The sequence below is a fragment of the Pteronotus mesoamericanus genome, unplaced genomic scaffold, assembly GCF_021234165.1.
Source record: "Pteronotus mesoamericanus isolate MK-2021 breed Mesoamerican mustached bat unplaced genomic scaffold, CSHL_Meso_final scaffold_507, whole genome shotgun sequence".
Lineage (NCBI taxonomy): Eukaryota > Metazoa > Chordata > Mammalia > Chiroptera > Mormoopidae > Pteronotus > Pteronotus mesoamericanus.
In genome coordinates, this window is record NW_026555319.1 from 2,663,785 (window position 1) to 2,686,337 (window position 22,553).

A 22,553-nucleotide genomic window follows, 5' to 3' on the forward strand; every position below is an offset into this window, starting at 1 on the left:
TGAGGGAGGGCCCATGGGCTCTGAGCTGTCATCACTGCTTCTTGTGAGTCAAATTATCACCAAATACAAGTTATAATTTTAAAGGGAGAGACGGGGAGGAGAGCGACCAGGCCACCAGAACGGAGACGCCAGCGCCCAGCGCGAGGGGGGCGGCCCGGGGCGGGGGCGGGGGCCACACACTCACCTTGGCCTGCAGGAAGCCCTCAGAGAAGAGCATGATCTCGCAGATCTGCTGCAGGTCCGGCACGATCACCACCACCGGTCGGAAGAGCGCCTTCACCGACTCGGGCAGCTCCGTGCGGCCGGCGTAGCCGGGGTTCATGGTGATGAAGATGCCCATGCGCGGGTCCAGCGAGATCTCCTGCCCTTCAAACTGAAGGACGACAGGAGGCAGGGTCAGGCCGCCAGCCAGCCCGGCACAAGCAGAGGAGGCTGGGGGAATGCGAGGCCCTGCGTTCGCGTGGGCACAAGGCGGTCCTCGTGCTGACAGCCTGAGTGTTCCGGGGGACCAGCCTCGCCCGCCTGACCTGCCTCGCGGGTCCCCCACTTGAGAAACGGCTGACGGCGGGGCAGATGCGAGGGGCCATGTGACCCGAGCAGGCCGCTGAGCCCCACTGCGTGCCAGCACCCTTTTCTGCAAGGCCGTGGAGGCCCCGGGAGACGAGACAGGCAAGGGCACCATTCATTCCCGTGGGCTGTCACTCCGTCCCTCCTCCACCCGCTGGGGGCCTGGACGCCGTGTGGCCCACGCTCCCTGCAGAACGCGCCCCGGTCGCTCAGGACGCCGGCCTCCCACCCCCAGGGGCCCAGGCACCAGCGAGCTGCAGCCCCCGCGCCCTCTTCAGCCTCGGGCCTACGGCCGAGGCTCACCAACCTCGACTTGTCTCTGCTGAGATTCTACATCCTCATCTCTTTCAGTGGCCCAGCAGAGACACAAGAGACAGAACAGCTAACTTTCATGATGCCCAGGCGGCCTCCATGACAAGAGGGCAGCCCAGCAGATGGCTGATGCCCCCAACAGGGAGGTGTCTGTGCTGGCATCTCCCGCCCCTCAACAGCCCACCGAGTCCCAGGCCCCCCCCCGCCCCCCCGGAGATGACAGGCGGCGCTGCTCCTGAGCACACAGCTCCGAGGAACCTAAATGCGTGGCAGGCGCAGTCCTCTCCCCGCACCGTGGGAGCGGGGAGCTCGGCCTGGGAATGCTTCGGAAGGACCACCTGAAAGCAAGCCCGCCCGGAAGCTTGACCAGAACTCTCAGAAGATGGACGGCGTCTGGTTGATGTGATCGCTTGACAACGAGCACGGAGGTCCGGGGAGAGAGTGGGGCTGCCGGGGCCGCGGGGGCGCCCGCTACGGAGCCCCCACCAACCCCGTCTGACTTTGGGTCCTGAGCCTCCCAAGGAGGTTCTGCAGGGCCTCGAAGGATGTATAGGAGCTTTTGGGTGAAGGGGAAGAAAGGGCAATTCCAGGAAGATGGGGATGGAAATGGTGTCGCGGGGCACGGGGCGTCTGTGAAGCAGGCGGTCTCCGATGACGAAATGCACAGGGCACACAGGGTCAAGGACAATGACAAGAGCAGGAGCAGAGCATGCCAGGGCCATGGAGGACCCCAGTGTGGGGACGTGGCCCGGCCACTCTGGTCCCTGACGTCCGAGAACCCGCCTCTGGGCTGCTGAGCCGTAGGGGGCCACGCTTCCACAAGGTCTGGTCAGTTAGCCCGACGGAATTTAACGCGGGCCTCCCAAGCTCCAGCCTGTACATGTGTTCTTGGGCCAGGGGAGGTTAGGGAATTCTCTAAAATTTTTTCTAAATTTGCCTTTTAACTTCGGTAACAACCTTAAAAATTGGGCTCGCTGTCATGCCCTAAGTTTGCCAGGTATGAAGGCAGAATCTCTTGTTTACTGTGATAATTCCTAATGAAGACATTTTGGTTGACTGGAATGTTAATCTTTTATGTCATTTTTCTCAAACATGGGAAGTCATGAAGAATATTTTTTTCCTTTAAAGAGCATCACTCCTTTGACAACACTGCTCACTTGTCTGTGACTCCTAGTTATGTGTCTGGAGTCAATGTGAAGCTCTTAGAATGTTAAGGTCCTCAGTCATCACAGCCGCTGACAACTGTGGGGAACCCAACCGTCTCACCGTGAAAACAAAATCCATCAAACCCCCTTCTCTGGGAAGTCCTGCCTGGGCAGAGCCCCCATCTGGGGCTTCAAAGGAAAGCTGGCGAGTGTCCTGCTGGGGAGGGGACCGGGCGGGGCGCCGCTCCGAGCCCCACCTGGAACGTGGCAAGCTGGTGGATCAGAGCGTTCCGGATGGTCTGGATCTGGGACGAAATGACCGAGAGCACAGAGGCGTCGATCCGGTTGAACTCGTCGAAGCAGCCCCAGGCCCCACACTGCGCCAGGCCAGAGAAGATCTTCCCGACGGCCTGGGGCAGAAGAAATGCCAGGACAAGGCAGTGCCATCATGCAAACTGCGGGTGGCGGCACACTGACAGAGACGCTTTCTAACTAAAGCAAACAGTCATCAGGTTGACCGGTGCGGGCAGCCTGCCCACCGCCGCCGCCGCCGCTCCACTAACGGGCCTTCCTGGCAGCACTTTGTGGGTCAGCTCCCACCCACAGGGTTTTATACACTAGGAATTTTGATGGTAAACTCCAGATTTCTGGAGTTCTCTTGAAATACTGGAAAATCTAGCAACTCTGGGCCCACTTTCCAGTGGCAACGAGTGACCAGAGCTGAGCGGGCCCCGGAGACCGAGCGCTGCTCTGCCATCCGTCCACCGCTTCCCTGCTCCCCGCCCAACTCTGGCGGGCGGCGGAGCCCAGGGCTCTGGTCTCCGCGCTGCCCACAGAGCAGACACACGCGCGTCCCGAGACTGGGATGGTGAGAGGTCTTCCCCGTGCCCTCCTGGCCGCCCCCGCGGCCTCCCCCAGGGCATGCAAAGGGGGTGCCTTCCCGCAGTGCCCCGCGTTCCCTCTCTGCCCACCCAGATGGTGCTGGAAGCAACGCCAAGGCCTTACTTTGTAATCCATGCCCTCGCCACAGTTGGTCACAACACAGAGCAGGCCCAAGGCTTTGGCCAGGTCCTTGGTGGTCTCCGTCTTGCCCGTGCCTGCTGGGCCTGCAGGGGCCCCGCCCAGGTACATGGACAGCGCCTGCCACAAGCCAAACGCAAAACAGAGGCCGTCCGACTCATGGCAGGGCACAGATGTCACACCCTGGTCAGGCACTGGGACAACAGGCGTGGGGTATGTGTGCATGACAGCGGACACGGTCACCCTCGCCTTCCCGGCACTCACCTCCTGTAGCAGCTGTCTCTCCGCTAACCTCGCCTGGCCCCTCTGCCCACCGCGTGGGGACCGGGGTGCCCGGGGCGGGCGGTGCGCCGTGGGCTGCGCCCGGTGAGTCCGAGACTCCCAGCCACACGCCTATCTGTGCAGGGAAGCAGCCATCTATCTCTGCCACAGGGAGGTACAGCCCTTTCTCCAGACCCCAGGACCTGACGTCTAAGCCCTTGGAACGTCCTGCCCAAGAAACGTGTCCTTGTTTATCAGGGGACCTTGGGCCACACAGGACAGTCTAACAACGTGATTGGTGGTGGGCCCTTGGGCCATGTAACATGCGCCTGACTTCCAGGGGGCGCTGGAGACCATGATCCACCCTCAGGCAGGCAGTCAGGTCTGCGTGGCCAGCCCGGCTATAGCCCTGGACCCCCCCCCCTGCCGCTTGGGTGGGCCTCCGCCGTCCGCTGTGGCCGCCCCCGCCCCGCCCCCGCCCCCCCCCCCCCCACCTCACCGCTGGGTGCACAGCCGCAGCGGGAGGGCCTGGGGCTCGTCCCTGCTCTCTCCGGGCCCCGCCCTATGCCTCTTCCTGGTGCGGATTTTGATCTGTGTCCTTTTGCTCCAATAAACTGTCACCATGACCACAAGGGCTTCGCCGAGTGTTGCGAACCCATGTAGCAAATCACTGAACCTGCGGGAGGTTTCAGGGGCCACCCACACTTCAACAGCCCGATCTCCAAAGGCGGCAAGTAGGCAGAGTTCCAGGCTGAAACCCCTCGGAAGTTTTAAACAGTGATACCCCTTACTATCAGCATTAGTTTCCCGGGGCTGCCGTACAAATTACCACAATCTGGGTGGATTCAAACTACAAAAATGCGTTTGTTCACAGTTCTGGAGGACAGAAGTCTGAGAGGAAGCGGTCGGCCGGACCACGCTCCCTCCAAAGACTGGGAAGGACGTTTCTCCGCTTCAGGCGGCTCCCGCGCTCCAGTCCCTGCCTCTGCCTTCACATCACTTCCCTCTGCTCGGAAGGACACCAGTCACCGGATTTGGGCCCCAGTCCAGGATGTTTGCATCCCGATCCGTAAGCAGTGAACTCTGTGAAGGCCCTGTTTCTAAGTGAGGCCACGTTCCGCGGTTTCGAGCAGACGTGGATTTCGGGGACGGCCCTGGCCGGCCCCGCCACTGTCACAACCATCGCAGTCACCCCCGGGAAGCACCCAGGGCCACAGCTGAACCGCCACCACGAGCCCCTCCCGCCAGTCACCTGCGTCAGAGTCAGGTAGATCCGGTCGGTGAGGGGCGTGACCACCAGTCTCCCGTTCAGCCCCATGTACTCGTAGCCGTAGCTGAAGGTCCCCGTGCACTGGCGCACGTTCAGTTCGTCCGGCTCTCGGTCCCAGTAAAAGCGCAGCTGGCTCTCCCACTCGAACTCCCGGGCCTCGAGGATGCTGCGGGCAGGACGCAGAGGCGAGTGAAGAGGGATGCAGGGAGGCGGAAGAGGAGGTGGGAGGGGAGGAGGCGGCGAGGTTGGCGAGAGAGGCCAAGAGCGATAAGGACCCCCGGGAGACGCTAGTGCCCCGGGAAGACCCGCACCTGCCCCGGATGAAAGAGTCCACTATGTCCCTGGCATGCACGTCGATGATGAGGACAGTGTTGTATTTCTTGCGGTCATTCTTGCTCAAGGGCAGAGTGATGCGCGAGACCAGCTCGTCGATCTGCCGGTGCATCTTCCTGCTGTAGCTCTTCATGGCCTGCGTCTCCCCGGCCTGCGCTCTGTGGAAGACGTCCTCCACCTCCCACGTCCACCACACCTGGCAGGCGGCCAGCACCACCATCCCTTGGTACAGGAGCATCCAGTCCACCCTGACGGAAAAGGGCACCTTTACGAGCCTGCTGCCAGGTGCCGATCACGGCCCTGTGAAGGCATCGTTTCTCTGCTCTGGAAGTGGGCAGGCCAAGCGAAGCCTCCGGCAGGCAAAGACAAACCAAACGCTCCCGGCAAGGCGGTCCTATGCCGGGCCACCACGCACACGGCAAGCGGCCAGGGGCACGTGCAGAAGGGTGCCAGGGTGCTGGGAAAATGCCTTGTATATTTTCAAAAGTAGAAAAGGGCTTTCATTATTTTTAATTCCAACAACAAATATAATAACCTCTGAGCGCACTGCCCAGGTTTCCTGGCTATAGCTTCCTGAACGTCACTCACTACTCGTCCGCGTCCTCCTTCCGCCGGTCAAAGCTGCCGCGTGGCGGCCGGGGAGGCTCGCGCCGATCGCGCTCCACCACCCCCCGCACCTCGCCAATCTCACTCGGTGCCCCGGTGGGCTGCCCCTGGCCAGCGCGACTGGTCTGACCCAGCCTCGGTAAGCACTGCAGAGTTTCAGAGCACAACGGGGCCACAGAATCCTCAAACGTGACCTTACTGGCGTCCATTCATGCTTCCAGTCCTTTTGCCAACACAAATACTGCACTACACATCCCGCCACAGCATCTGGCAATGTCTGGGGACATTCTGAGTTGTCACATTGGGGGTGGGGAGGGCATGAGAGGCCAGTGATGCAGCTGCACATCCCACAATGACACACAGGCCAGCCCCCAACAGTGAACAGCTACCTGGCACCCCTCCTGCCGAGGCCAAGAACCCTGCGCCGTGCACACCCTGAGGAGCCGGAGCTGCCTCTGGCGTTACCGAACAGAGTCCCGAAAGCAGGGGGCGGCTGAACACAGCACCCTCTCTCATGGTTTCCTTTAGTGAAAACAGCCAAATGGCTTTACAAGGTTGCAGGATCCCTCCGCCCCCGCGCTGCAGAGCCGTGCCCCTCCCGCCCCGCCTCCCCGCACCAGGGCTCAGCGCTCTTAATTTGTTCTCTTTTCTTAATTGTACTTGCTTGGTTGGGGTTTTTTTTTAACCTATTTGAAAGGCAAAAAAACTGTTATCTCATTCTGCCTTTAAGTGCAGGTCTCTGGTGGCTAGCAGTGTCTCTCCCCTCTTTTTATGTTTATCAGCCACTTGGATTTCTCTACAGAGACACTGATTTCCAAAGCTGTTAAGTGCCTTGACGTACATTTAGGGAAAAATATTTTTTTTCTAAATTGTACTTAAAAGAAATGGACCCAGAGCTTTAAGTTCCAATCTGGGAAAAGTGTCTGTGAATCACTGGTCGTTACCTCAATGATGAACCATTAATGGCAAAATAAATTTAAACGAATATTTCAGACAATAAAAAGTATTAGGCTTGGCCATCTCACTTTAAAATTGTGTGGTGCATCTAAAACCTAACCAGCATTTACAGTTATGAGTCCTGCACACAAGACAGCATCAAATGAATCTGCATCCAATTTTGCACTAAGCTTGAACATTCCTCCACGGAAACTACTCGGATGACTCAGGAGCCGCAGCTACGGGCTACGGTCATTGGCAGCTTCATCACAACAACGCGCCTGCTCGTGCAGCACATCTCATGCAGAGTTTTTTGGCAAAACATCAAATCACCCGCGTGACTCAGCCCCTACAGCCCAGATTTGGCACCTGGTGACTTCTCAGTTTTCTCAGACCAAAATCACCTTTGAAAGGGAAGAGATTTCAGACCGTCGATGAGATTCAGGAAAATACGACAGGGCAGCTGATGTGATTGGGAGAACTGTGTGAGGTCCCAAGGTGCCGACTTTGAAGGGGACTGAGATGTCATTGTCCTATGTACAGTGTTTCGTGCATCTTCTTCACTAAATGTCTCCATTTTTCATACCACATGGCTGGACACCTTCTGGACAGACATCACATACTACAACTTTCCTGAGAATCCGCCTAAGTCTAATAGGACAAGTTATCCAAAGCTCCTTAGGTTCTGGAGTTCAACTTCACATGTCAGCCAGCCCACGTGGCAACCGATATCAGGCACGACTGCAGTGCCCACCAGCTTCTCAGGGCACAAAAATCAAGGAGTGGCTGAAATTCATTAAATATTCTAGAAACAACTTTACTCATTAACTGACACACAGAATCAACCCTCCTAACACCAGGTTTCTGATGAACCACTAGGTTAGCAGTTCTCACACTTGACTGTGCTCAGTGTTCCCTGTTCAAAAAAATGCACATCCCTGCCCTCCCCCGCCCCGTTTCTGAGGGGGCAGGGTGAGGTGGGGCCAGGAACTCGCATTCCTAGCAAGCCCCCCCACCCCGGGGCCGAGGCTGCCAGCCTGGGAACGCGCTCTGAGAGGCGCTGCGCCAGCCACCCTTTAGAGGCACTGCAAGGAGAGCAACCTCACTTGGAAGGCCCGCCAGCCTGCCCCAAACCCTTGAAGGCGGCCCGTAGAGACTGTTAATGTGACGCAGGAGCGCATGCTCGCACTTCTGAGCTTACCTGCTTCTGTCTTCGCAGTATCTAAAAATGGCCTCTTTGGTAATGAGCCGGTTCGACCTCCGCATCTCCTTCAAAACCGCCGCCATCCAGTCCTCCACGCGCCCCTCGGCCCGCACTGCCTTCCGGAACTCCATGACCTCCCCCTCGGCTGAAATCATGGCAGACACCAGTTTCTCTCCGCTTTCCCCATCGTTGAACCGCAGCAGCGCTATGTTGTCATACATCTGCAACGCAGCGGGAGGAACCACCTGGCGATGCTGTCACTGGGCTGCGGAGCCCGAGAGCAGTCCGCGGCGCTCGCCACGCACAGGAGCTGCCAGGAGGCACGCCGGGCGACTGTCCACCAGCCCGAACGATCCCTCAGCGGACAGGCACATACACACCGCACCTCCGCCCACCCTGCACTGCGCAGAGGCCTGGGTGGGTCACAAAGAAAGAAAGCAGACAGACTGCCCCCCACACTTGAGATTCTGGGGCCTGTGCTGTGGAGAGGTATTGGACACGTGGGCCAGCTGACCACGGGAGAGGGGTGGCCTGGTGATTCGGTGCCCTAGGGGTGGAGGGTCAGAGACCCCTGGTTCAAGGCCAGCTTCCCCGCTGCCTGCTGGGTACCTCGGGCAAGCTGCTTCTCCTCTCTCAGCCTGGAATGAACGTAATTATGCCTCTTACAGGATAAGCTTGGAAGAAGCAAATCAAATAATACATGAAACACCAGCACGTCGTTGGCTATCATCACTGTTGTTAATCAGAGTAACATTCAGGAAAATGAGTCTGTTAGGGCCCAGTACATACAACATGGCAGGCTGCAATCTGAGAGGAGGTAGGAAAGGCTTTAGAGCGCACTCTCAGAGGCTGGCAGGAGGGACTATCGGCAAATGCGGTACTTCGCATAACACCGTTCTCTACTACAGTGAAGTATTTTTTATAAAAGCAGGAAGAGAATAAAAGCCTCCTCTTTGGAGGAGAAAACATGCATTCAAAGTCTGCATCTTACTTTGCGAAGGAAATCTGCATTAAAGAGGAAGTATGGAGTCAAGCACCTGCTCCTCACTGCTTTTTGGGATAAAGAAATTGCTCTTCAATACTGGTTCAAAACCACAGGCGACCTCGCCCCACGGGACAATGGCAACGCCTGGAGACATTCTGGGTTGTCACAGCTGCAGACGGCCGCTCCTGGAGTCCGGCAGGCAGAGGCCAGGGATGCAGCTGAACGCCCGCTGCACCCAGGGCGGCCTCAACCTCCACCCCCAACCCCCACACGACCTCCACACGCACACAGGGCACAGGATTCTCCGGCCCAGCACGCCGCAGTGCCAAGGCGGAGGGCCGTGCTGGGGCCGGCGTTAAACTGGGCACTGTGGCTCGCTGACCCGAGGCCGCGCCTGGCCATGCCCTGGCTCCCTGTCCCGGTGGGCCACCTTCTCTGTTGTGCTTCCTGCCACTCAACGTTGCTCCCGACACACGCGTTTGTGTGACAATATGAAACCACGCGCTGAAAGGGGTCACAGCAAACATCAGAGTGGCTGCCTCTCAGAGGTGCAGGAAGGACTGTGAATGGGGATGGGGGACAAAGAGTACGTCGACTTTACCTGTACAACTTTAATTTCAAAAAAAGACACGAAGTAAATATGACCAAATGGTAACTGTCAATTCTGAGTGGCTGATGAGGCTCTTTGGCCAACATTGTAAGGCAGGCGCCAACCTAAGTACTTAACTCATTTAATCCTTGTAACGCCACTGGAGAGGGTCACTGTGGGGGTTGCCCCCATTTACAGATAAGGGAACTAATGCCCAGGGAGGTTAAGTAACTTGCCAAAAGTCACACAGCAAGTCCACGCGAAGCACCGTCCTGCACTGCCTCTCTGCTTATTTTATTAGTCTTTGTGTATTTCTGTATTTTCTGAGTTTCTCAAAAAGCGTGGTTTTAGACTACGGAGAAAAGAGCCACCTATAGCAGCTGAGTCCTGGCATCATTTCAGATAACAATCGATTTCATCAGATTTATGCTTTCAGTAAAACCCCAGTAGCTTTTCAGTCTTAAACCTCTGCGTTAAACCAAATTGGGAAAGGAACTCGGGTAAAACAGGCCGCAGTTACAGAGCCTCCATGGGGACACCCCTACCCCCCACCCCCCACCAGGAGACCCTGGGCCAACCTTGATCATGTGCTCCTGGACACAGAGCGGGTCGCTGTTCCCCAGGATGCTGAGCAGCTCGTCGTCAGAAATGAAGAAGAACCTGGGGAAGGCGTTCCTCTTGGAATCTAAGTAGTCGTTCAAGCTCTTCTGGCATTTCTCCAGGCCCTCGCTGATGAGATGCAAGTCCTTGAGGCGGTTGGGGGCCTCGCAGCATCTCTTGATGACAGGGTCTTTCAAGGTCTCGCCCATGATCTGGACAAGGTCAAGAGGACAGGGGTCAGGCCAGGGCGGGGGGAGCTCCGCACTTGCATGTACTTGCTGGGCCCCCCTGGGCACGACAGAGAAAAAGTGACACACTCCCAGAACCACAGTCTTTGGAGAGGCCAATTTGGCAAAAGCTGGTAGGTGCTGAAATATGCACACCCTTAGCACCTGCTAACCCCTCTATATAATTCACTTATTTCCGATGTCAGCTGCCTGGGGTAGAGATTTTTATCTTTTACTCTCTGACATACCCCCGCACACCTACGACAGTGCCTGCACACAGTATGCCCTCAATCAACATTTGCTGAATGAATGAAGCCAGCAACTCCACTTTGAGAACCCTGTATGGACCAGAATATTGAGTAACGGCGCTCTTTATAATGGCCCTCCCAAAAAAAGGGGAGGGAACAGCCTAACAGGAAACTAGGCCAGTCATCAGCTGTGATATGATTTTATTAGATGATTAGATGTTTGTTTATTAAAATACACATCAAAGATGTTAAATTTTAAATAACCAATTGTTGGTATTTTAATCACTCTATTTTTGTAGAACATTTATCTCTTTATTTGTGTGTTTACGTAGGAATAAAGCAAATTATAAAAAGGTATATGTTAAACCAGTCAAATGGTTATGCTGGGCATGGGATTCCCGGAATTTTTTCCTCTTTTTAAATTTTGCTTTTTTATGATTTCTAAGTTCTTCTTTAATAAATAGATATTTATGATATAATGTTTTAAAGTTCTTTTTTAAGAGCTCATGCAGATGGATAAGGAAAAATGACCAACTCTAATGAATAAAGGAGTCCCAGGTGGGAACCGACCACCGTAACAGAAGGCTACGCGGCACCGCCAAGCGCCACGCGCCGGGCCCTGAGGGCAGGTGGGCGACCGGCAACAGCGGCGACCGGCAGGCCCTTTCTGGAAAGGACTGTAAACCGCGCACACTCTTCATGGACAATTTACCTTCTGACAACCTATTTTAAGAATTCATCCTAAATGTCGGAAAAGCATTAGGCACAAACCTGCAAATTATTTATGAGAGCCAAGAATTCTGGTTCACACAAGATGTCCAGTTACTAGACAATAATCAACTAAACTAATGTCAAGCCACTAACATATATAAAGGCTTTAAAACACTTTCTCATACCGTTATAACATGAAATACTTCTTCTGCTATTAAGAGAAAACCTCAAGATATAAAATTATACAAAATATCATTGTAATTGTTTTTTACTCTCACATATATAGGAAAAAATTTTAATAAGGCATTAAAGTGGCCACGTTCAGGTGACAGAAGTATGAAAAATACATCTTTTCTACGTTTTCCAAATTATTTTATAAAGCAAGCATTGCCGCTGCCCTGCCCGGTGGCTCAGGTGTTTGGAGCGTCGCCCGGCACACCAGAAGGTTGCAGGTTTGATCCTAGGTCAGGGTGCATGCAAGAGGCAACCAATCAATGTCTCTCTCTCATGTGGATATTTCTCTCTCTCTCTCCCCCCATCATTCCCCCGCTCTCTCTCTAAAATCAATAAAAATATATCCTCAGGTGAGGATTTGAAAAAAAAGCAAGTATTACTTTTATAATGAAAATAAGTAAATGCTAAAATGTGCCATATGCCAGCAGCTACAGATCAAACAAATTTTTACTAGACAGATTAAGGTCACGTCTAACAACAGAAAAAAATTGAGAAGCCACGAATAGACAGAATACTACATGAACACAGATGAGCACCTCAAACCACTTCTTTCAGGACTAAAACAGGTGCCAATCACTTGCCCTTTTAAAAACTCTGTCGACGTTGTCAAACTTCTTCGCCTCCTCTGGAAGCTGCGACCTGATGTCCCCGCCAATGAAGATGCTTTCCAGGTACATCCACTTTCTCTGAACCAACATCCAAATCTGTGGGTGCACAGCACTCCCGTCAGCATGGGCGCCTCAAGGTGCGCAGCGGACCCCTCCCCAGCCCGGGACGGGCTCTAACCAGGCGCGGTGGCTCCTTCCCAAAGAGACAGGGTGCTGGAGGAAGCATAAAAATACACGGCTTATTTCAAAAGCAGAGGAGAACTCTGCACACCAGCCCTGGACGAAGAGGCAGCTTCCGGCTGAGCACAGGGGCTGGAGGAGCCCCGTGACCCAGGGGAACGAAGGACAGACCGTGCGGAAGCTCGTGCAAAACCCAGGCCTAGGACTGTGGGATCCGCCATACCACCTCCAGGTGCCGACCCAAAAGAACTGAGAACGGGGGCCCAAAAGTACTTGTACACAAACATTCACGGCAGCACTATTCACAACAGCCAAAAGGTGTCCATCAACAAATGAAAGGTAAATGAAAGTGGTCTGTCCACACGGGGGACTGCCACTCAGCCGTGAAAAGGAACGGAGCGCTGACCCCAGCTACAGCGTGGATGGCCTCGAGAGCACGATGCTGCGTGAGGGACGCCCGACACAGAACGTCACCCAGTGTGCGACTCCATTTCTAGGAAACGTCTAGGACAGGGAAATGCCTAGAGACGGCACACAGACTGGTGGGTGCCGGGCTGGAGAGGGGCAGAGCAGGGAGCACGTGCTTGTACCGGGCACGGACTTAGCCTTTGAGACGATGAAAATGTCCTGGAACCACACGGGGTGCTGGCTGCACACTGCGAACACGCTAGATGACACTGAACTGAACACTTTAAAATGGTTAGTCTTGTGTTATGTAAATTTCACTCCTGTTAGAACAATTTTAACCAATAAAAGCGTCCACACTGCGTGGGACCTAACAGCTGTGGCGGTTCTCAGCCGCGCTCCCTTGGTCTGTCCCCTCACCTCGATGACCTCCCCGATGAGAGAGAGCGTCTTCTCCCACTTGTGAACGGTCTGCAGGAAAGGCCCCACAAATCGGCTGCCCGAGATGCTCTGCAGGCTGAAAGTGTTGTCGTCCAGACACTGGACGATCTCGTCGACAGAGCCCAGGATGTAGCCCCGCTCCTGGGTGCCCTTGCAGTACTTGACCACGGTGAACTTCAGGCTCTCCCACGTGTCCAGGATCTCCTTCACGGCCTGCGCAGGCGCATGAGGAGAGCAGTTCAGGCACCGAAGTATGAAAGACAGAGCCCCGGCCTTCCCACAGCTTCCCGAGCCCGCCCTGGGCCAGCCCTCCACCCGGGCCCTGGGTCCGTTTCAAGAGCAAGCGGAGGCTCCAGCGAGGAGAGGCCGGCCAGTGTCTCCCGAGGACTTGCTACGTGCCAGGTGAGCCGTCCCGGCACCCTGGTCACCACCCATGCACAGAGGCAGGGGCGGGGCTCAGAGCCAAGGCAGCCTCTGCCCCGGGGGCTGGGCTCTGGGCCCTGGGCCGCAAACAGGCAAAGCCCTGCCCCTGGCCTGCCGTGAAGCAAGAAAATCGATCGATCAAATAATACCCCTGTTTACGGTCATGTGCAGAAACACTCTAGCAATGTTTGTATGTATACAAATATGTGTATTTTGTGGATACATGCACGCTTATGTGTGTATATGTATTGTTGTGTGTGCTGTGTGCCTATGCACGGATGTGTGCATGCCTAGATACGTAGTTTTGTGTTTGTGTATGTATGTGCAGATGCATTTTTAGTACATGTATATGCACATGTGTGCACACATGTGCATGTGCATCGTTGAGAGCTAAAGGAGAGACCAAAATGCTGTTCATCACAAGGCAGTGCCATTCAGAGCACTTTGTCCATTTTCTCAGTTTTCTACCATGAACCTCCGTTATTTCTTTAATAAGTAAGTAAATAACGAGACTATAGTTAAAGACAATAAAAAACCTAACCGAGGCTGAAACCCTGCTTCTAGAACATCTTCTAGCTCTTGGCTGTGCGCACACAACAGGCCCCCGAGCCACACGTGCCCCCTGAGCAGCCCCACCTTCTCGATGGCTATCTCCTTGACCGCGGCTGTGACGATCTCACTGAGAACGTCCTTGTGCTGGTGAAGCTCCATGGCAAACATGTTTTCCAAGGTGAATGTTTCGGTCATTTCAAAAAACACGCCCGTTTTTTCCATAAGCTCCTTCCAGTGCCTGGAAGCGAGCACATCAGCATTAGAGTGTTCACGTTTACCGAGCTGAGCGGTGGACCGATCGGTGTTCGCTGCAGTCACAGGACTGCCCGTGTCCGACATTCTGGAGTCCAGAAACACGGGGACCCCGCCGGCTGCCGGAGCTAAAGGCAGAGAGCACCATCGAGCAAGGTCTCCCACTGGTGGAGCCGAGGGACTGGAAGGGACTCGACAGGGAGGCGACTTCCGCGCTAAGCAGAATGAAGGCACATGATGACCCACGGCCCTCCGCCCACACGGATGGAGGCAGACAGGGGCCTGGCAGGGGAGCGCAGCTCGCCTCTTCCTACCAACCTGTCTGTGTGAGCCACATCCAAATGGTGACAAATAGGGGGACCCTCATCCACGCCACCTTCAGACCCGGCTATTCCGTGAAAAAAGGAGGAGACCTGCTCCGTCCAAATGACAGCCACAGGCTGCCTGTGGCTACAGAGCATCCCAATGTGACAAGCCCAAACTGAAACCTGCTGTAAGTGAAAAACATACACCAGATCACGGTGTATTTTTTAAGAACATAAAATATCTTGTGAATGTGGATTACAAGTTGAAATGACAATATTTTACCTATATTGGGTTAGTTAAACATACTATTAAAATTAATTTCACCTGTTTTCTTCTCTGTCAATGCAGCTGCCAGAAAAGTTCCCCATGTGGGTCGCACGTTTCCCCCAGAGGATGCTGATCAAGACCTCTTCTATTTTTTAAAAAATCTTTGGCTGAAGCAACCACAAATGACACATTACACCCAACAGGGTTGCTTTTTGTTTTAAACAGAAGAATCTTTGGGGGTGACAATTCTATAAGTTCAGTAAGTTCACATAAAACAACATTACAGAAACGTGACTTGCATACTTCTAGCCCTGTGCATAGCCAAGACCTTGTTCTTGGTCCTCCGGTCAAACTAAGCAAAGACAAAGCTTAAACTGAAAGCCCCCCTCTTCTCTCAGGTGAGCCGGCAGAGGACAAAACGCACCTGTCCCTGAGGGCCTCGTGCTTCAAGTCGAGAAGCAGAGGAACCGAGTCTTTGAATGCCTTCATTTTGGCTTCCAAATGGTAGGCCACCGACAAGCTCCGGACCTGCCGGGGCAGCTTCCTGAGGGACCTGAGAAAGCCTTCGATCCCTTCCTGGAGAAACTGAACGTTCAGGTTGATCCAGAGCGTCTGAGACCATTCTTCTTTCGCAAGCTGGGAACGGACAAAAAGGCCCGTGAACAAGAGCCCCTTGGAGCCACGCAGGCAGCTTGACCGGGAGAGCAAGTTCTTCACCCCAGTGACGCCAACCGCCTTCCAGGGCCCTCGCCCACCCACACACAGCAACCTCTCATTCACAAAGGAGGGGCGGACTACGAGGCTCTAGAACACAGACAAAACCCCTCCGACTTCTTCAAACCCTCGGCAAAACACCGCTGTCTCTGAGGATGTGTGGAACCCAAAAATGTGTCTTCTGTTCTTCAGGAGAAAAGCAAAAGCGCGGAGTCAGAAGCAGGTGTTTTGTGAACCAGAAGTCATGTGGGTTTGCATGTGCTTCAATCAGATGCCGCCTAACATGCTTCTCCTTCCTGACCAGAGAAGCAAAGGTCACAAAGCGCAACTTCGGTAATTGTGCACGACTGTCACAAGGGAAAGGCTCTTTGTGTTCCACGTTCCTGAGAGTCAACGGGACAAGCACTGTCATACGGGACAGTTACCATGCGCCGACTGTGCCATCGAGGCTTGCCAGGCTCACTCTGAGTCGGGAAACACGTCTGACAGCAAACGGTGCTCCCTGATGGGCTCTAGGTGTGGGGACCCCTCTAATTCAAGGAGCAAATGACCCCCTGCTGGGTGGGAGGGCCCTGAACCCAGCGGCTGGCCCAACTCGGCCCACTGCCTGCCGATCCAGAGCCTGACTAGACCACAGCCGCGGCCCCCGCCCCCCGCCTCCCTCCACAGGGCCCCGCGGCACTCCGCGCCCCTCTCTTCCGTCGCCCCTCCCAGCAGCGTGGGGGTTTGTTCACGCGCCGGTGGGAGGGCCCCCCTGATGTGTCAACCTGGCAGGGCCCTGGTGCCGGACACTCGGGGTAACTCTGCCCTGGGTGTGTCTGGCGGGGCTGAGTCAGGAGGCCGGGTGGAGCAGAGGGCCCTCCCCACTGAGGGTGGCCCGCCCAGTGCCCTGAAGGCCTGGGCCCAACAGCAGGGCTCAGGAGGGGCGTTTGCTCTCTCTGTTTTTAAGCTCGGACTCGGGTGAGAACCACACTGTCAGCGCTTCTCCGTCTTAGGACTGCTCAGCCTCTGCAACTGCGCCAGCCGATTCCTCACAACGAATCTCTGTGGTTCCTGTTGGTTCCGTCTTTCTGAAGAACCCAGACTAATACAATAATTCCCTCCTGAGGGCTCAAGAAGGGGAGGAATGGTAAGAGTAGAAACAGCTTGTTTCTACTCTCTAACCAGCATAGCACTTGGGACATAAAGAGCTAAGTGAATAAACAGATGGAGGAATCAATCAACCAGCCTACCGATGGCATGAAATTGCATAGGGAACACGTACTAAAGGAAAACATCCAAATGACATGATACTTGCTCCATTTAACTTCCACTTCCAACAGTCCACCTCATGCCTTAACCCTGACCTCCAAAGAGTTTCCATTTTGTATTACTGTGGTAAAACACACGTAACATTTGCCATTTTAACCATTTTTAAGTGTACAAGTCAGTGACATCAAGAACATCCACAATGTTGGGGTACCATCACCACTGCCTGGTTCCAGAACTTTCTCCCCATCCCAAACAGAAACCCCCTACTCATCAGTGGTCCTCCCAAGAGCCAAAGTGAGAGTTTCTGCAAAATCTGCCCAGGCTCTCGCCTGCGGCAGCCGTGCCAGGCCTGCACCAGCCCCGCCCTCCAGTCCGCAAGGCCGAGTCCGTCCGCTCACCTTCAGCCCTTCGTAGAGCTCGTAAATCACCTTCAGCCCGCCCACCTCCTTTTGCACTCTGAGCAGCTCGGGGTACATCGTAATTGGAAGGTCAAAAAGTTTCTCGGCGTTAGCCAGCTCCTGGCGCTTCTTTTCATGTCTCACCAGCTCTCTTTCAAAAGTGGCTAAAAGCTCTATCCCTGGTAAACAAGTAAATACATAGATCAATACAAAAAAATTTTAAGGCATCCAAAGTTGAAGAAGAAATCGTGAACAAGGTACACAAACTATCATTTCACCCACAGGAGCCATCAGGGAAGACAAACGTGGAATCACCAGGCTTGAGCTCACTGCGATTCTAACTAAACCAGAGGGCCAGGAACATGTGTAAGCCCCCCAGCTGGGAAAGCCTGTCTCTTTGGCATCCTCCCTCCTCTTGGGGGGCTCAGCCTGGCTTGGACCCCAGAATCCCCACGGGAGCTTCTGAACATCTTCATGGCCAGGCCGCCCCCCAACAACGCGGCCCCAGGCCCCAGCACCAGTGGGGCCTGGAGTTTCCCCAGGTGAACCCAGCTTACAGACAAGGGTAAGAGCCACGGCTCCATCCCGTCTTCCCATAGAGCTCGGGAGTAAAACGCACACCCTCCCCCACCCCCCGCCCCCGAAGGCCAACGTGACTGTTCTTACCACTGTCAAGGTCTTCGCCAACAGAGCCAGGCCCTTCACGATAAAAACGTCTTGCAAAATCCTCTATCTGCTGCCTGTAGCTTGACACTTCCCCTCGAGTAATCTGAGAAGAGCAGGGTGACATTGACCTGACCCAATGGATACTTCTCAGTATCTTCACTCAGAAAGTAAAAATGGAAGAGGTACCTCTGTGAACGTTCTCTTTATGCCCCCAAGAGAGTGGTCCACATTCACCGAGTCATTGAACAGATGCTGCCACATGCTCTCAATCTTGCCGACCAGGGCTTTCTCTGCATCAGAAGGCTACCAAAAAAAAAAAAAAAAAAAAAAAGGCAGACCAATAAACAGTCAGTGATTTGGAAATGACATTTCTGGCCCAAGCTACTGCCAAGAGACGTCTGCTTACAGTTACAGCAGGCTAAATGATTTGAACCAACAAAGGAGCTGGCTAAAAAATTAAAAATTATATTGATAGCCCTGATTTAAGTGGCTCAGTGGGCTGGGCATCCATCTGCAATATGAGAGGTCTCTGGTTTGATTCCCGGTCAGGGCACATGCCTGGGTTATGGGCCAGGTTCCCAGCTGGGGGTGCACACGAGAGGCAGCTGATCAATGTTTCTCTCCCTCTCTCTCTCCCCTCCTTCCCCTTTCTCTAAAGTCAGTAAGCATGTCCTCAGGTAACGATAGAAAAAAAAAATAATGGGCATATAAGGATAGAAAATAACTTGAATGAAACTGAGAAACATGGACAATATAAGCAGACCATAACAAAGTTTTAGGATATAGAGCTTAAAATCACTTTACTTAATAAAGGAAACAAAAGGCAACACAATTTTTATTTTAATTATAAAAATATAAATTTTGCAGACTGCACATTTTTCTGATGGGAGGGTCTCTAGCAAACAGCCCAGGTTACTGCTCGGGGAAGGTATTCAAAGCAGTCAAGAAATGCAAGCACTGAAGTATGAATTTTACTCAAATACAGACTTGTAGGAGCTGTTTGTCTCTCCATGAGTTCGTTTTTCCAGTTGGTTCTTTGCGTGCGCACACGGGTGAGAGCAAGCGAGCTGCACGGCATGCAAAATGTCTGCATACAATTTCAGGGGCTCAACCACGGGTTTCTAAAGCTCTTTGAAACCCACGTTTGACAACCCCACACAAAGGGAGAGAACTGCATTATTATCTTCTACCAGTTTGCTACCGTCTTCCCTCTCTCTTCCCCTCTCTTCCCTTACCACTTCTGCAGTCTTATACTTATTAAAAGAAATTAACACCCAAAAAAAGAGACTGCAATGCTGTGCAGTTGTAGAGCAGTCTACAAAGTACCTTATTTGAGCTGTGCAAGACCAAGAAACAGACCCTAAACCCTCACGGCCCTAAGTAACCGCCAGCAGCGCGCTGGAGCAGTCCCGAAAGGGCCCCTGTGCCCAGGCTGACGGGCGAACGCTGAGGAAAGCAGGCGTGCGCACCTGCAGGTTGTACATCGCCATGGTGCGGTACCGCTCCTGGACATCCCTGTATCTGAGTTCCATGAGCAAAGATTTACTTCTGATTTCCGCAATTGTTGTGAGGACAAACTTGAGGTCCTCAAGGGTGTTGGGGCTCTTCTTCAAGTTTTTAGAAAGGTTCTGTAAAGGAAAGTTTGAAGGACACAGAATAATCACAGGGGAGACAGGTACCGAACCCAGACCGCACTGTCGCGAAAAGCAGCTGGAGCTAAACCCAGAGACCCACTACCTCCATCTCCTCGTAAAGGCTGTACAGCTCCTCCCTGGCCGACTCGTTGAGCAGCCGCCCCAGCGAGGTCACCCAGGACCGGGCGCTCTCCTGCACGGTGCTGGCCAGGGGCCCGAGCTGCAGCCTCACGCAGTGCTCGTCCTTCGTCAGAGGCTGGCGCATGACGTCACAGGCGATCTTGGAATAGAACTGCAGCTTCTCGTCGTACGCTGTGCAAGGTGGTTTCTTGGCGGCAAATTTCTCCATCACAATGGCTTTGTCCAATTTCCAAAGGGGGCGGTACTTCTTCCATTTTTGTAGGTACTTCATAAGATTGGTCAGAATCCTATGGACGTTTTGGGGGATCATAACAGCTTGTTCGATTATCTGAGGGTTCAGGGAGATGTCATTGTAGAAGCTTATTGTAACAACTTCCTCCTCCTCCCCCTTCTGAGGAGGGCATTCTATGCAGCTGCCGTGCATCCAGCGAACAAAATTCTGGCAAGGTAAGAATCAGGGGGAAAGACAGTATTTGAGTACTAATTTTCCTTCCCACGTATCTATTAGTATTCAGTAGTAATTCTTGGTAGTAATGAAAATAGCTTTATTAGTTGTAAGTTGTGCTCAACTGCAAAAAGGACCACAATGCTCTTGTGCAATGTTCCTCCCATGATTTCTGCACCCGGGCTGGCCTGCGACGAGACCGCCGGGAGGGCCAGGCACGGTCTCCACAAATTCCAGGCCAACGACCTGGGGCAGCCGTGCAGCCCCGCTCTCACGCTCCTGAACGGGACTGAGCGAGCCTACTGGCGGGTGATACGCCACCCACAGGAGAGCCTGGTGCCCCAGTCACCAGCTGGCCCATCAGGCGTGGGACCAGCAGAGCAGACAGGGCGGTTCAGCCCAACTCAGCCTGCAGAACCCTGCGCGAAAGAAAGTTACCGTTGTAAGACTTGGAGTGCCTTGTTACATAAAAAGGCTAACTTTTTAAGTAACGATGGCCATCCACTTCACATAGGATGGATGGATAAAACATGAGTTTTCTTACTGGCAGATGAAGAAACTTAAAGTCGGCACACTGACCCCCCTCCACCCTGTATCCCAGAACATACGTGTTCGTTTGACACGTCCCTGCTTCTGTCATCGTGCTGGCCCGTGACCACCGCTGTGAGGAGGGGCAGCCGCCGCTCATCCTGCCGGGCAGCGCCCAGCGCACCAACCGCGGCGCCTGCACCGCGCTCCCCAGGCCACGCGCACTGCTGGCTCTCCCCAGGGGCCTCCTGGGGGTGCACTGCGCTGCCATTTCCACGTAGGAGATGGGGTCAGAGAATGCAGATTATAAAATATGGGTGATTTATCCATTAGTTCCCACGTACAGTGAAATGAAATTCACCATTCATGATACCGGCACTTAGTTTTATGCTAATAAAAAAATAAAAAGAAAAGCCTGAAACATGTTTGACTTCTGTGCAAACCAACTGAAGAGAAAAGTGCTCGGGGTCATGTCTGGAGGGGTGAGGCCACCCTTAGGCACAAAGATGGTCCTACTTCCTGGCTGTCGGTGAGACACAGACTTTGAGTCATCTGCCAACAGACATTCATTCGCCAAGCCCTGACAGGGAGCCACCCATGTCCTGGGCACAATGTGAGGTGCGAGCGCCCAAAAGTGGACACACAAGGTGCTGCGCTCCTGAACCGTCCCCTCTGGTGGCATGAGAGAAGCACCCGATAAATGAACACATAAACAAGTAAGAAAAGACCAGCTGGTGGGAAGTGCTGGGAAGAAGGCGGCCTGGCGATGTGATCAGGAAGGAGCGGCCGCCAGCAGTGAAGGTCTGGAATGGGGGGTGGAGGGAATGCCACTGGTGCAAGCAGCCCACGGGGAACGAGAGGTTCCCGCTGCAGCTATGGGAGGCCGGAGCGCAGGGCAGCGGACAGACGCGGGGCTGCAGGCCAGGGAGACCTGGGAGGCGGGCAGGTGCTAACCCGCGGCTGCAACAAGGGCTCAGACTGCGTCCTCAGTGCAACGTGAAGTTGCTGGGGCTTCCATACAAGGGAAGCCAAGACCGCTGGCATTTTGAGGAGACCGGCCTGACCACCTGCGGTGGGGGACAGATCACTCCTGCATTCATCCAGGTGGGGGCGGCCGCAACGCGGGACAGGCCAGTCACTGGCAATGGAGCAGAAGACGGTAGGAGGTGTGTTTGCCGACGGGCTGGAAGCAGGCAGATGAGCAAGCGAGACGGCCAGGAAGGCGCCCAGGCTCTGGGCTCCAGCCACCGGGCTGAGTTGGTGCCATTTTCTCAGGGGGGAAACCGGGGCAGGGCCAGGCTGCAAGAACTGCATCTTGAACATGCCAAGCCTGCGAGCCACGGGAGACGTCGAGCAGGCAATGGACTGAAAAAGTGTGGTGAGCGGGACAGGGGTCTGGGCTGGGGAGGGAAATTGGGGAAGTCGGCGCCCTGGGGGCGTGGGTACTAAAGCCACGGGGCTCGTTGCAGCTGTGCAAGGAGAGAGCAGTGCCAAGATCAAGCCTTGGGACAGTCCAAAATGTAGAGCGCTGCAGAGGAGGAGGAGCCAGAAGAGAGGAGAGCAGTCTGGACAGAGCACAGGGCGGACACATGTCACAACCGGCCTGGGAGCCTGCTGTCAGCCACGGGCGGCCCGGCCCTGAGACACGGAGCCGCTGGCACGGCAGTGCGACGTCCCCACCTCACCTTGGTGATCTCCACGCAATTCCGGACGCAGTGCACGCACAGCTTGTTGATCTCATTTGCATTGGGCTGGAGGATGATCTCTGGCGCAGTCAGAATGGTTTCCGTTTGGAACAAAGGGACATTCCCCAGGATTAAAGAGTTAAAAGACTGCAAGTTCCTGAGAGGGGTTAACAAAAGAGTGCTCACTGGAGCAAAATACACCCAGCAACTGATGAAATGCGAGTCACCGAAACCGCGTGTAAAAGCCTGGTCTGAGGAGTATCACCACGTTCTAGGGCTGTCATGGTGGTGTGGGGCAAGTTCTGTTAGGCATCCTTTTTTTTTGGCCTAAATCTTACAAATAGCTCATTTCAAATTTTGGGAAATAACAAACTACCTACCAGTTGGGCAGTACTTAAATAATAATGAC

General features: G+C 54.2%; 1 protein-coding gene across 1 annotated transcript in view; it reads right to left on the minus strand.

Moving 5' to 3' along the window:
• The window catches only part of DNAH10 (dynein axonemal heavy chain 10), a 98,105-nt gene that overhangs the window by 49,970 nt on the left and 25,582 nt on the right, over positions 1-22,553 (minus strand). Inside the window, exons 20-36 of the mRNA XM_054594013.1 lie at positions 22,145-22,301; positions 19,449-19,925; positions 19,181-19,339; positions 17,898-18,014; positions 17,712-17,814; positions 17,046-17,224; positions 15,107-15,318; positions 13,942-14,095; positions 12,862-13,095; positions 11,830-11,952; positions 9,807-10,040; positions 7,652-7,875; positions 4,887-5,156; positions 4,558-4,741; positions 3,030-3,164; positions 2,282-2,434; positions 185-373 (exon numbers count right to left, since the gene is read on the minus strand). Of these exons, the coding sequence (XP_054449988.1) occupies positions 185-373; positions 2,282-2,434; positions 3,030-3,164; positions 4,558-4,741; positions 4,887-5,156; positions 7,652-7,875; positions 9,807-10,040; positions 11,830-11,952; positions 12,862-13,095; positions 13,942-14,095; positions 15,107-15,318; positions 17,046-17,224; positions 17,712-17,814; positions 17,898-18,014; positions 19,181-19,339; positions 19,449-19,925; positions 22,145-22,301 (3,304 nt within the window). The remainder of the gene's footprint in view (positions 1-184; positions 374-2,281; positions 2,435-3,029; positions 3,165-4,557; positions 4,742-4,886; positions 5,157-7,651; positions 7,876-9,806; positions 10,041-11,829; positions 11,953-12,861; positions 13,096-13,941; positions 14,096-15,106; positions 15,319-17,045; positions 17,225-17,711; positions 17,815-17,897; positions 18,015-19,180; positions 19,340-19,448; positions 19,926-22,144; positions 22,302-22,553) is intronic.